General features: G+C 31.4%; 1 protein-coding gene across 1 annotated transcript; it reads right to left on the bottom strand.

The window, feature by feature from the left end:
• Positions 1-1,160: 1,160 nt before the first annotated feature.
• Positions 1,161-15,768, bottom strand: LOC125065558. Its single transcript, XM_047673238.1, has 2 exons — positions 15,646-15,768; positions 1,161-2,043 (listed from the first exon to the last, which is right to left on the bottom strand). Exons 1-2 carry the CDS (start codon positions 15,691-15,693, stop codon positions 1,555-1,557), a joined length of 537 nt encoding a protein of 178 aa, XP_047529194.1. The 5' UTR covers positions 15,694-15,768; the 3' UTR covers positions 1,161-1,554.
• Between the last annotated feature and the right edge of the window lie 312 nt (positions 15,769-16,080).

The raw sequence follows: 16,080 nt of genomic DNA on the forward strand, positions 1-16,080 counted from the left end.
TTGATAACGATCGAATTTAATTAAACGTAGTTAACGCAGTAAACAGAAACAAAAAACAAGCACCAATTAACAATAACAAAAGTAGGTACTTAGGTACAAGACCAATATTCGGCGCTATGACGCCCTTTATAATCGTCCATTTAAAACCCTACTTGACTGCCACAATACTTGTACCATATCTTAAATCAATTGGATAAAATTAACATATGACTCTAAGTGACTTACAATTATAAATAAATAACCATAAAAAAGACTAATTTTATACCTCAAGAATTAATATTTTTGGCACAAACATTCCTATGAGCTTCCATTACAGAATAAACTGTCCATAATGAGAATTATAAGTTATTTTACGAAATTAAATTGATTAAAGATATTTTTTGTTAAATAACTTGTATGTAAACAAAATTTTGGTTTATCGAAAACAGGTAAAGAAGGTAATCTTCCCGTGGATCGAATAAAATCTGCCAATAAGAATAACGCTAAACTCCTCTGAGTGGATGGAACGTTTTTTTCAAAAACATTTTATATAAAATGTATTTTTATAGCGTGATGTTAAACGTGTTATTTAAAGTAATTATCAACTGAATAATTAAACGCTGTTTTGGTATTAGAATCTCATTATTATTATTAACACATTTTTTTGTATATAATGTAATAATTTCTTTCTCAGATGAGGTACTTGCTGGTAAGATAGTATTTTAAATATTCAACTCCACAGAGACTATATTAATAAATTTAAATACAACGAATGTTAGTGCTACAGAATACTGTTTATAGCTTTAATTCAATCTCAACAAATTAAAAAAAAGAACAAATAAATAAAACGAAACATTATATATTTTATAATATTTATTTACAATTGTATCAGATGGTAATTAAATCTATAATCTATATAAAATTTATTTGAGATCAATATCATAATTATACATCTATGCATTATCACAATAACTTTGGTAATCACTACATCTAATTATAATTATTTATTTCAATACAGATTTATAAATTACAAACAAATAATTCATCATGTAAAAAAAACATCTTCACAAAAAATAGTGTTGCCAGTGAAATAATTATTTATTCAATTGTTTATTTTTTTTTTTGGGTCATATGTAAATTTTACATTAATTTTAATTATTTTATATTCATCCCAATTAAATATATTATAAATATTGTATTTATGTTTTATTTATTTTTCAAAACATCGTCGCGAATAGCGTAAAAAACCGATTAACTTAAACCACTTTTTGTAAATCATTTTTATTTGGGCGTGTTTATTTCAAGTAAGTATACTGACTTATTCCTGTTAATTCTCTGCCATTTTTAAATCATTCTCAACGAAGAAAATCGCTTACAGAAATCATCAAATCTTGAGCACAGATAAAATAAAACGTAATAAAAAAAAATGTCGTTTATAAATCATAATGTTTTAAAGTAAAACTAAACACCGATTTATAACACCGGCTTTACAATTTATTTCTTTTAACTTAACCATAAGAAATCCGTTATTATGAAAGTTACTAAAGTAAAACATTATCTAAAATTATAAACAATTCATAACGTACTAACTAATTCCAAGCTTTCATTTATCATATTCTGAGCTTTCTCATCTTCATCAGCATCAGGATCATAGTCCAGGAGCGTGTATTCGGTGTGAATGCTGCTACTGTCCTCGCTGTCATTTACGTTAAAGTAGGTGACCGTGGCGTAGCAAACGGGTCTGGTGTGGGCGGGACTGCTACGCGTCGAATCATACGCGGAGTCGGACCGTCCCGAGCTATCACAAGTTGAATTGTTGTAGCTCTGAAGGCTGTCATTGTGAGAGTCGTAGCTGTTGTAACTGCTGTAGTAGGATGTGTTCTCGTAGGACTCGTTCGCGATGTGTAGCGGTGGCATGGAGGTTCTACAGGGGCAGAAGCGTTGTAGATCGATCTCCGCGCGCGCGTCCACCGTTCCATTATATGACGGAGAGCGCACCAGCGCTGGAGAGACCCGGTTTCGAGCGTTCTTTTTGTTTTTATTCCGCTTGAACAGCTTAAAAGCCTGCAAAAAAAGACAAATACTATATAAGGAAGAAGTACTCTATGATTAATGTTGCTCAGTAGATATTACGAGTCGAGATTGAAATAACTTGACATTAAAGAATATATCTTACGTAAAAACACAAGCATGAAACATATCATAAAATGTTCTTTGTGTATTATATTAAGGAAATATGAAAAAAAAAACTTGTTTAATAACATATTTAGTTATAAATGTGAAAATACATGTTATACAATTTTAAACGATCAACAAATGTTACCAATCGTATAAATATGATTATACTTTGATAACGATATCATCAATATGAAAATAAATCGAAAAAACCTCACATAAATTTAATATCAGCTCGATTTTCAAATCGTCGAAAACCTTATTACAAACAAAACGAATAATCGCCGCCATCGACACCGGGTGCGATTTATTCCGCACCGACTTACGTTGAAATCGTTTTTCCATATCGTAAAAACTATTCGCCGATACTTGGATTCTGATATTATTTCTAACTTTTATTTGTAACATGTGTTGTTGCTGAATGATCATGAAATAACATGTGTTTGTTTTTTTGAACATTTTGCGTTCGGCGCTAAAGGAAGCACCACACGTACATCATTCCATCGCTTTGCTTTAAAACTTCCTCTCAATATGTAAGAAGGTCTTAGCCCAGCTGTGGGATATAAAGAGGCTTTTACTTAACTTTCATTATTGCTTATTTTGTTCATATCCGTTCACATATCGTTGATTTAATAAATATAAATGAGTAATCGTTAAGTTACTAATGTGTTTTGCATTAGTAATAATAACTTAGGCTACTAAGTTACTGCTTAAAATGCCTAACGATCTATGTTAGATGTACCATTTCAATAAATACTCGGTAATTCGGCCCCTGTATAATCCAGAACCGTCTATAATCCGACATCAGCAAACCAAAGGTCAATATATAAACGTGTTTAAACTTGTTACGTGGTGGTCACGTGTTGCCTCAGTTCTCTTGCGTTTGAAGTTCGGAAAATTTCATAGTCCGACACCGCCTTGCAAAATATATATTTGTAGGATTATATTTTACTACACATACTTATTCCTGATATACACACACAAGTAATAAACATGCATTAGAATATTTATTTACTATTAAAAGTTTATTTTCTACATTATGAAGTTTAACACCATTGATATTATGAAACTATTATCAAATACACGTTATCAGATAATGTAGAGCTATATTAAAAGTAGGTCAATAGCCAGTCAAGGGCTTATGCAACACAAAATATACTAAAACCTAATGATAGGCGTGACATCGAGATAATCGGGGGAATCGGACGAAACAAACATGGCGTGTAAAAATAAATCATCGATTTATATTTTAATGCCTTTGATTAAAATATTTACTAGCGTATACAACATTCACACCTATTTTTAAATTAGAAAACACGACCCGCTATGTCCCTGCATTTGAAATCTTTTTTTGTTTATTTATTGTACTTGTGTAAAAGACCATATTGATCTATATTAAATACACAATTTATTTAATTAAATGCATAAGGATTGATGTTGTATTGCTTAAAATCGCTTCGTAAATAAGTCATTATTTCTCATAAAAAATAAAGGATAAAAAATATATCATTGCGGACTTTTTGTAGATCTTTTTAATACTATAGTATATTATTTTGATCTACCTCGTAGGGTTCAGTCCGCTTTTGCAATAGCGCAAAAAAAATGTATTTGTTTAAGACCTCACATTAGAAATCTATAAAATGATCAGTGTTCCTCTACTACTTTATGCATGTATTATACATATAAACCTTCCGCTTGAATCATTCCATCTATTAAAAAAAGCCGAATCAAAATCTGTTGCGTTGTTTTAAAGATTTATGCATACACAGGGACAGACAGACAGCGGGAAGCGACTTTGTTTTATACTATGTAGTGATATAGTAAACGAAACGTGAAAATCATTAGTAATAAAAATTAATGACGTTCGAATCGATATTAATTTAAAAAAAAATTTTGCGTAATTTTTTTATCAATGAAATTTTTTCCAAGTCGGTGACAAAAAAAATAATTAATATATTTTTATCGAATTTCTTTATATGATTCCATTGTGTAAGTTATTGTGAGTCGAAATTAGCTGATTATTATTTTATAATTGTATGATTCCCGAAAAAGTAATTGGACTACAATTATTACTGCATGTTGCGAAACGCAGTTACGTCGGCGATTGGCGCCCGGCTGGCTGAGAGTTCACGACTTTTACTCTGACGTCACAGCGCTGCTACGATTAAGCTATCGAAAACATATTTAACAATGCACTAAAACTAAATACTACGTCTCCAAATATATCGCCAAAATATTAGTTAAGAAGACGCGTGAAAATTGTTATTTAAGATGACTTTTTAAAACATTGTAAACAGTTGCCGATGCTTTCAATGCTCTTATTTATGTATTGTGTCTGTAATTGGAATTTAATTTATCGATATAATGATGTCCTACTTCGTGTTCAATTAACATTGTTATGTTTCATCGACTCGACAACAGCAGCGCTTATCGGCGATCTATTAAGCTTTATTACTATTTAGAAATATGAACACTGGAAATGCCATCACTGATTACATTACATCAATTATTTTATTTGAATACAAATTGTAATCATCTGTTGTATATATCGGTATAAAATATTTTTTTATTTCTCGATCACAGCGCCACCTAAGCTAAACCATTCCGGGATAAATGAACGTGATTTACCGAAATAAGTCCAGCCGTTGAGGAGGATTTCACTGTACATAGGTACAGAAGATTTAGATATTATGGAACTAGCTACTAGACCCTTCGCACGGGTGGAATAGTTGTCAACATATACAATTGGTATAATTGGTCGGCATTTCTTTTCTGATATCTCTAGAATCATCTCCTTTTAATTCAATAATTTCAATAATTACTTTTCTCATGAACCATTATGTCCATTAGTGCAAACCATATAAAAATCCGATTGGTAGTTTTTGAATTTATCCCATACAGACGTGGCGGGGGGACTTAAATAAAATTTGTACTGAAGATCATATTAACTTGAGACAGTATTGCATAATTTCTGAACGAATGCAGAAATGTTATCGTTGCGTCATGTTATGTCTATGTCTCTGTCATTCTGTCTGCCGCACGCTTATTGTGTATCGAATTACGGACCGATAAAATCATGTTTTATATTTCTGCCAAGAAATTTTCAGTAGGAGCTCAGTGTTAGGAAGTTGGCAGCGTTGCTCTTCCGTTCCTAGAAAAGCAGGATCCGAATATATCTGTTATCTCACTGGTACAGATACCTTATCCATTTTCTCCCCCGTCATAATTCAATGTGATCGAACCCAAGACTTTGGAAACTGTAGTTAAGCTCTAAGTCAAAAAGGCTGATTTATGTATGAACTTATTGTAAATACTATTAGGAGTAACTTAGTTTTGTGTAATGTATCTTGCGTACATTGCGACACGAAGAGACCCGACCGAATAATTTTACTCAAAATGTCGTCCAACTTAGCGCATCGACCTATAATTAAGTTTTCAGTGTCGTCTGACTAAGCACGCGCACATTCTATTACACTTCACTTAAAGTTGTATTTCGTACAGTCGGCCCCATATTGTCAATACATAATAAAACAAAGACTGTAAGCTTGATCTTTTAATCTACGCAACGGATATCAATACGACAGTGATTCAAGAGCAAGGTTTATGTGTATAATACAAGCAAATTATAAAAGAAAGGCCGAGATATTCAACTTTTCTGTCCGGAAAAACACTATTTTATTTCTTTGTACGCTTGTTTTCAATCTTAAAATTATATAGACTATTTTACGCATGTGTATTGTATTGTATGTGTATTGTACGCATGCCCGACTTGGGCAGGTTTTTAGTATCATATCAAAGATTAACGTATTTTTTAAACTAATCGTACTTTTTAAAAATAGTTATCACAATTAAAACTCTTAAACTTGCTAGACATGTTAATATATTAATATTCTTGTCTGTGTATAAAAGTCTCCAAAAACGTAACTATCTTACATCTAAAGTGTGTCAAATTAAAAATAAATGTTTCTGTAAATGTATCCAACTGTACTCTCTAAGTAGGCTAAGCGCGGCTTCATCCCTCAAGGGTTTAATCTTGCGTCACTATTCGGCTAACGCGCTCGCTAGTAGCTTAATTAATTATTACGCCTGACTCACATGTAAAACATAGTCCTAAATAAATATTATATCAACACGTTTAGGTAGCGCGGAGGTGCGCTATTTTTGATGAACTGACTCATATAAGCCGAGATGGCCCAGTGGTTGGAACGCGTGCATCTTAACCGATGATTTCGAGTTCAAACCCAGGCAGGCACCACTGAATTTTCATGTGCTTAATTTGTGTTTATAATTCATCTCGTGCTCGGCGGTGAAGGAAAACATCGTGAGGAAACCTGCATGTGTCTAATTTCAACGAAATTCTGCCACATGTGTATTCCACCAACCCGCATTGGAGCAGCGTGGTGGAATATGCTCCAAACCTTCTCCTCAAAGGGAGATGAGGCCTTTATAGGCTGCTAATGCTAAAAAAATGACTCATATATATATTATAATATAATAAGTCATTAATTATTGTGGTTAAATAAAACTGCTATATAAATACTGTTACAATGTTTTAGTTTCAGTAACAAAACATATCCTATTTGCTTGTTATTTTTCAAGTATTCATAATATCTATTTGTGTTTTTACAGACACATATCACAAACTAAAGGTGTTTATGTAGCTATTTAAGGAGAAACGATAATTAATTTAACGACAAAATGTAGAGTATATAAATAATATATAACATTTTCTTTTGACTTGACTTAAAAAAAAGGTATGTTTGTATGTCCACGATTTTCACAAAAACTACTGAACACGTTTTGGATGAGATTATCAAATATTTTATGTGTCAAAATATATGCACCTGCTTTGGCTTTCAATATTTATTATATTCAATATTAAAATGAAACAAAATATTTAAAAAGTTAGTTAAAAAACACGTTTCTTGAGGAAAGTTAGACCCAAAGTCAGAAAACCCTATAGACAAATGATATTACATTTATTTTCTTATTTGTTGTCAAACTCGTGTAGAATGCCCGGGATGACTGATGAAACGGTCTTCCATAGGGAGGTGTATATGTATATGTACATATATACAAACTCCCCATGGACGATCGTTTCATTCGAATTTGTGTATACTACAGAAACCTGCGTGTTGGTAGTGTTCGGGAAATCTCAGTTCCTAATACTGAAGTACAATACATAATATACTCTTTTGAATTGTGACTAAATATTTATTTTTGTTGTCGTAAAAGGTTCTGAGAGATAACTTCAGCTGAACAAGAACACGCTTTGCACCTCAATTGTCTAAATTTAAAGCTTTTGAAACGGCGACGCGCAGTTACTTAGATAATACTACTATATACTAAAACCGTCTACATATTCTTATGTTTTAAGTAAGTCTCCTAATGTATTTGTATGAATTAAACCGACTTAAGTCACATCATAGGAAATAAAGTATTGAATAAAAATTACATAGATTATAATAGATAGATAAAATTGCATAGATTAAAAAAAATATATACAATGTGCTGTTGCTATTTATGTTTTGTACAAATCAATGATTTTCTAATAGCATGAACCGACCGTTGATGAATACTATAGAGTATTTAAGTATTTATTATTAATCTGTCTAGTTTAATCAGGGAGTTATGTAGAGGGTGCTCGGTCACCGTAACCACACATCGCTGGCGCGGAAACACGCAAAAACCCGACACGCACGTAACGGACTTTAAAACCTTGGGGGTTTGTCATGTTGAACCTGTTGAATTCCTACGTATGTGAATTGGAATTTTTTATATATTTATTTACGAAGTCATTTATTACACGTTACATCCCAGACACCTTGCGAATGAGAGCCAGGCTAAAAAAGTAGATCCTATATATTTATATTATCGTGAGAGATTACGGATTAGATTAAAAAAAATAACAAGACAAATTAACCTTATCTTCCTACTAACATTTAAATGTAATATTACGAAGCGAGAGAACCCTGAATATCTTCTAAGCACTCCCTGACTTGGGAATTTATTCATAATTCAGACAGAATCTTAAGACAGGCGTAATTGAAATTCCAATCCAGATATTGAATATCCCTTTCTCTAAGTATTCCAAATATGTCATTTATTTAAGTTCCAAAGGCAGACGGGATTAATATACAAATTAAATATGATATTTATTGACAGGGAGAAAGTTAATAAGTTCACTAACAGATATAAAGGATATTTTAATTTCATCACACATTATGTACAAACAAACTAATATTAATTTAAATGGGTTACTTGAAATCAATTGAAACTATTTATCTAGGTGACATTTGGTCTGTCCTACATTACTGATCTCAAATGGTTTGCCCGGAGACCAGTGGTTCATAGATTTAGGTGTTCAATGATTAACTTTCATCAATTTAAATATTTTAATTTAAACGCTGACCCAAGATCACTCCAATTTCAAGATCACTCCACGTACTTTTACATAAATAACAAATTTTAACGCGTATAAAAGTTTTAAGACAAGCAAAGACCAACAATAAAGAAAACAAAAAATAATCAAAATATAGATTAATAATTGAATTGTTGACTTCCGAAAATAGATTCCATAATATAATTTCATATCATCATAATCGCGTTCCGTTGTTCCGAAGACGACATTGGAAATCCGATTTGATATATCCGGCCTTACTATTGTTACTATATTGTTTAAATGTACCTTTAAAAGGTATTGATTACACGAACATATATTTTATTTTAATATAAAAATCAATAACACAAAGCCGATTCGAGAATTCATAGTATATATACATACATATATGTATCTTTTAATATCTTTAAGCTTTAGGTCTGTCTCAAGTGTCAACGGATAAAGCTTAACGCAGTGATCAAGAATGTATAACGGAATATTCAATTCTATAATATAGAATCAACACGCGATAAATAGCTATATATTGGAGCGATTATTTGTGGAGCGATCAAAGTTGAACGCTCAACCCGCTTTCATTCCCTTGATTTACAACCGAGTGTTACAACTTATGAAAGAGAACAGCTACGACAGTTGACACTCACACACTTATAATAAGCGTACGTACGTTATACATGTGGTCACATGAATATTTATCAGTAATACTGTTAAGTATTGTTTTGATAGTACTTTTTACTACTTAATATTTAAACTGACATGGCTGCAATCTTATCATATGAGAATAAATGGCCGTGGCCGGAATTGATCATCATGTTGACAATATATTTATTTATATTTTTAATATATTTTTGTGTTTTATTTTGCTGGATATCCGTATGCAATTATTTGGTCCGTGGTAAGGCTGCACGAACGCTTTATCAATAAACATATTTTGTCATAAATTCTCGAACACTACACACGAGTTCTATTTAAATGTGTAAGTAAACAAATAAATTAACTTAAATGACCACCAATACATTTGCGGACTGTTTGTCAAACATTTGTAATCACAACCCCATTTTCATTTAAAAGCAATATCGTAAGAACAAATCGCGTAATCTAAGTTTGCCGGTCAGAAATTTGTCACGAGACATATAGACATAGATAATCATTTTAAGTATCAAAAATGGAAGTTTTGTATACATACAATTATGATTTAAATCGGCTACGTTATTTTTATTACAGTATTGTCACAAAAAGCATAGACTTAGCCATATTAAGTCGGGGTAAGAGTTTAATTATCAGCTTCAGTTATAACAAATGGCATGTTTAATTTCGTAAATTTGTTTCAAACAAGAACTTTTTTAAATAAACATTGTTTATTAATGTATAATGCCGCAGGACTGTTGCCTCATTGTTTATTAATGTATAATGCCGCAGGACTGTTGCCGTACGTTCGAAGACGTTTTTACGTTTCGGTCGTTTAACGTCTCGTCAAACTTAAATCTAAATAAAACTATAATAAAATTCTTTGATTTTTTATTTTAAGTTTTTAATTTTTTATGAGCAACAAAAGGTTTATTGTTTACTAAATAACTAAGTTAAATAAGTAATCATATAACGGATTATTCATTGAATTAATTTCCAACTATTTATTGTAGAATTTTAGACAGAGATTTCTTGTAACCTATTTATATATTTTTTATTCAATAAATAAATTAGTTAGACTTGACAAATTGACGTAAAGGCAATGTTCTTTTTTTTATATTTATGGATTCAATAAAAAAAGTCAAATGAGTTTCACTATAACACAGAAACATCAATATCGAAGCTAATTTATCAGAACAAGATATTGCTATCCCTTTCTGACGCGTGGTGTTGAAGAAGAGAGCATTTCATCATAAGACCTGACAAATAAGTTTCAATACTTTTTTTTTATAACTTGTGAAGTCGTATTCCATGTAATCGAATATAAAATATATATGCTAAATGCAATCTTGCAACTCGAGTCTTTTCTACAGAAGCAGTAGCACTTAGTGGTTTCTTCATTCTTAATTTTCTAATCCAAATTCATTAAAAAACCACTAGTAACGGAGATTAAAGCACCAAGTGTCAGATTACGTGAAGTACACAGCAGTTCTAGAGCAAGGAAATAGTTCCATAAGATAATGCGAGCCACAAACACAGCCAGTTTTACGCGTGCCAATTGATGAGTTTGATAAGTGAAGTGAAATGAAAATATAAAAATATATAACAACTATTAAAATTAAGTATTATTATTAAAATAAAGACAAGATAAATGCGCGTTATTCGTTAATTTTCATCACAACTGAGTTTATGAGTGGCTTTTTCTTGATAGAATCCATATCTCATAACGTGCTAACTTTAAATTTGTAAGATGACATTTCAAAAGTTATTACAAGAGTGTACTTGAATAAAGTATATTGATTTGATTTATTTTTATTATAAAATGAAATTAACATGCGATATAACGAACAATGGCACTTCAAGGAACCGATCGTGATACTTATATTTAAAGTGAACGAGTCTACTATCAATAATCGTCAATGCTTTGTCATGATAATGATTTATACTCGTAACAATAACAGAGCAAAAGTCATTTGTCGGCGTCTCTCTGTTGGAATTATCATTTAAATAATTCTATATAAGGATCGTATGAGCCAAGATGGCTCTGTGGTTAGGACATCTTAGCCGACGATTGCAAGCGCAACTGAATTTTCTTCTGTTTAATTTATTTTTGTAATTCATTTCGCTCCCAGTGGTGAAGGACAACATTCTGTGAAAAATTGCTACTTCGTATAATCCACAAAAGGAGCAGTATTTTAGAATAAGATATTAAGACATTCTTCGAAAAAAGAAAGACGTTTGGCCGATTCTTCGCTCTGGGTTCAATAAGAAATCGTATTGAAATTAATGTTATAGTTTTTCTACATAAGAGTATATACATAGAATTATAAAAATAAACTAGATAGGTTCTACCCTCTGATTAGATATTCTACCACCAAACATCAATATTAAGTATTGTGTAACGGTTTGAATTTCAATAGACGAGATATAACATCTTAGTCCCCAAGGTTGGTGGCGCATTGGCTATGTGAGGAAAATAAAGAGTTTAATTATTTCCTACCAATGGCTATTTGCCCGTCGGCCTACTCAAAATATAATTTATATAAAAAAATCATAGAAGTTGTAAAGATTAAGAATGTTTCTTTATCTGTAACGAATATATATATACGTTTTACTTTTTAAAACAATTAGAGACACATGGCAGACAAAAACCAGTAATATATAAAATTGTTCATAATTAATTATAGTCCACTAATTGCAGAACATTTAACGTAGGAGATAATTTTATAAAATATTTTTTCTGTCCTCTTATGCACTATAGTCGCAGGCCGAAGATTGGAAATAGATTTTATTGATTGATTATCAGGATCAGAAGCGGGTTTGAAGGTTAACACATGAAGTCGCACGGGGCCCCAGTATACATTGCCCTGAATTTTGGAGCATGCAACTGTTTTGAAGAAGAACGATTAAATAAAATCGATATTTTGTATTAGATAAAGCAGAAACCTTCAAACTATATTAGTAGCTTAAAAAAAAATACGTGAAAAAGTACCTATTTATAAATATTTTTATTTATTTATATATATGACACATAAATTTCAAAGTCAAAATTTTAACTGCATTGAAACTAAGTTTAATGGCCCTTATACCTGTAATAAAATCAGTTCATTGACTCGTATTCTGCTTTCCAAAAGTAATTGAACACAATTTTCTAAAAGCTTTATTGCTTTTTTTTCTAAATAATTCTGATTTGAATAGTTAACTCTATTCTCTTCATAAATCAAAAACAAAAACTTCAAAACCCTGCCTTAATTCTGAACTTGAACCACATTAAATATATTACTACTGAAATATATTATGTAAGCGCAGCCTCAGTGAGGTAACAACGGAGGGTTAATATGCTTGCTCTTCGAGGCGCGGTGAAGCACTCTCTGAAGATAAAGAATTCAAGTATGCTGAGATATTTTTAGAACGGATACCATAATTTATTAAACAAAAATTTCATTATATTTCTATATAAAATGATTGCATTTACTGGCAATATTACAAATAATACGATTTTGATTAGATTTTGTTATTACGTAGAGTTGTATAGAATTAGTATGAAGGTAAATTGATTTATAAATGTCAAGTTATTTAAGTAACACTTTTGATTCGCAACGTTGCATTATAAAATTAAAATTGTAAATCTACCATTCAGAAGGCATTACCGAGTACAACCGGCAACAAACTGAGAAAATAATTTAAAATTTAAAACACACTCCTTAACAAAAAAAAATGAAACCAAGTTTAAGCGAAAGAATTTTGGAAGCGACTAATTCCATTCTTTAACTTTTTTCCTTTTTTAATTTAAATAATATCGTAGTATAACAAACATTTAAAAACGTGAAATATATTGATACACATTCGTAGCTTCCAAACACGTTATTCATCCATATGATATGACAACATGACAATAAAAACACAATTAAATAATGAAATTAAAACGCTAAAGTTTATTTTCATTCCTTAGCTGTCATTTACTCGCACCTTCCGGCGCGTGCTATGAAGCAACATCGCGCAAACAAACACCGCTTATATAATACCAATGATAACAAATGAGTAAACAAGAGAAGTCTAAGTGAGTATGATATGTTGCAAACAAATCATTGTAGATATTGTCCATTTAATTGTTATCATTTTGACACTAGCCAGCCTGCCTAGGCGGTCTGCGTTTGCGATAATGAGAGAAGTAAGCGGAATGTTGTACAGCCGCTCGCTAAAGTAAAACATGCTAATTGAATTGATTGTTGTTTATAAAAGTAACTAATTATGAAGGTTTCAGTGAAGCCATTCTGAACAAAAAGTTTGAACTCCTGTCACGTGTTATACTCCCTTCGTTCTAATTTCAAATTCAGTTTTAGTTCCACTCAATTTAAAACTCGTTATGTTTAACGGTTACTACATCGTTGGTAGTGGCTTATAATCTCAAGCTTTTTATTTATATCTCGAGTTGGACCAGTAAAAAATTATCGAGTACTCTATAAAGAAGGTCAGTACCCTGAGTTTGTAATCGGGGATAGATACTCCCGTTCCTCGGAAATTAAATCAAACCGTTGCCCGCTGACATACCACACAGGGAAAAAGGCACTGGCATCTCTTACGTCGTCAATAAAGTCAAACAACAATAACCAAAATGTTATGCCCCTTGTGTCTGTTCTGACGCTGGTTCGACCCCCCTTCAAACCGGACACAACAATCCGAAACATTGCTATTTGGCGCTAGAATAAGTGGGTGGTATTTATCTGACTCGCACAAAGCCCTACCTCGTAGTAAATTGTTATTAACAAAAAATATTTTAGTTTTAACGGTGATATTTCATAAATCTCAAATTAGGTGGACGTTTAAATTCGATAGTAGAACAAAAACACTACCCTTCTTAACGTAATGGACTGACTAACAACGCAGAAATAATTACGTTAATTAGACGTTAGTTTTTTTTTTTATAAATCAAAACACTAATTACCGTCATTTGATTCAAAACAATAAACAGATAACGAACTGTTTATTAAAAAAATAACTTTTTTTACGATCGCCGTGACGTATATCGCTTCAAATTTATACACACATAACAATCGTCTAAAGTAACCTTCAACTCATCATATTAGAGCTGCGACGTAAACTCGTTAAAAAAGTAACCTCCAAAATTATATCTCGGTACTTATCTTACTAATGTTTTAAATGCGAAAGTTTGTGTGTTTGGGATTTGAATGTTTGTTGTTACTCAATACCAAAACAATTTAAGATTGGTCTAGAATATAGAAATTCGGATTTAGAATATAAATGAGCGGTTATTACATCTCCAAGAATCAAAATCAAAAAAAGAATCATTATTTTAGTAATTCTAATAAGCACAGTTAAATAGTCATTTTACAAGAATAAACTGAAGGTAAAGCTACGACTGTTTCGGAACTTACATTGCAACAGTAAAAACGCCAAGAAACTCAGTAGTTACTCTTTTTTTTTTAATAATCACATACAATTATATCTATCCTCTATATTGCTGAATTCTCGTTTGAAGGGTGAGTATGCCATTATTATATAATATAACCGTTCCTGCCTACAAAAGGCGTTATAACCACATCTTAGATCCTTTGTAGCCCTTGTGCCCTATGAGATTTATACTTCTTGTAGTATTCTTTCCAATTTTATATTCATCCGAAAATTTAAAATATAGAATACCTTTCCTAGCTTTGGTTATCGCTCTTCATAGTGTTCAAATAAATAATTAAGTATAATATTGAAGGAAATTGACTAACGATGTTCACGTCATTATTGTACCAATATTGAGCGAGCTCCCGTCCGTCTGCTTCCTCCCTTTTATCTCAGACAAACATTTATTCAAACCAATCACTATGTTATACGTTATCTCGTGTGAATAAACGATTTAACGTATGCTCAAATTTTATCGTATTTCCTTAAATATGTGCAAATAATCATAATATAACCGAAATATATCTTAAATTATATACTAAGTTATTTGAGAAACACGTAAACTATATATTGATATTCTTAAATCTTATTTATTTATAATCACAGTTAAATGGATGATTGTTTTTAACGCTTTTAGAAAACGCCTGTTCATATCAATGGAACTGGAAACCGGTTACATTGAAAAAACTATGAATTCGAATATGATAATCAGAAGTCTAATGAACGGGACTCGTAGCATCACTTCGTAAACAAAACTTTTAAATAAATGTACATATATCACAACAATAAAATTAATTGAACTAATATAGTTAATTATTAAGTTATAGATCCAAGGAGATTAATTCCAAAAGTGTCTATGAAACTTTGAAAGCTCCTGGTAATCATTTTATTGAAATACTTTGATTATTTGATATTGAATTAAAATACATTGAAACATAATTATATTATTGATGTACAAAAGTTTATGTAGTTATCAATAGTTTCTAGCGTCAATTATAATTAAATTATATTAAAATAAAATATCAAATAACTGGAAAAGCGTAAAAGTCTCTTACCTGAAGCCACTTCTTTCTTGTATCCGTCAAAAAGTCTGCAAGAACCATTTTCACAAAACAAATCGTAACGATAACAGAGTTTGACACAAGCACGCGTGCGTCCAACACCAATATCTGTGAGGGAGTGAGCCCGAGTAGAGGCAGAGGGCTAGCGTGTGTGACCCCTCCGCCCCCGCAGGAACACTTGTAGAGTTGGCCCCTTACAGCGAGCGACTTTAAAATCTTAACTAACATTATAAAAGTGAGTTTTATTATTTATTTGTTTGTCACAATTTCCCATGTTAACTACTTAAAATTTTAAAACACATTGTGGGGGTTCATCTAAGGACATAACTCAGGGCAGTACCAAACACCTGCTAACACGCGGTTGATGTCGCGGGCGGAATCTTTTATGAAGAATTTTATAAAGTCCGAATTGAACGTCCTACAAATAAT

Source organism: Vanessa atalanta, chromosome 1 (assembly GCF_905147765.1).
Source record: "Vanessa atalanta chromosome 1, ilVanAtal1.2, whole genome shotgun sequence".
Lineage (NCBI taxonomy): Eukaryota > Metazoa > Arthropoda > Insecta > Lepidoptera > Nymphalidae > Vanessa > Vanessa atalanta.

Bases quoted from the DNA above. Each gene is read 5' to 3' on its own strand.
- LOC125065558 (XM_047673238.1), bottom strand. From the start codon at position 15,693: ATGGTTCTTGCAGACTTTTTGACGGATACAAGAAAGAAGTGGCTTCAG. The intron at 2,044-15,645 runs GTAAGAGACTTT...CTTTTTTTGCAG, and splicing joins CAAGAAAGAAGTGGCTTCAG to GCTTTTAAGCTGTTCAAGCG.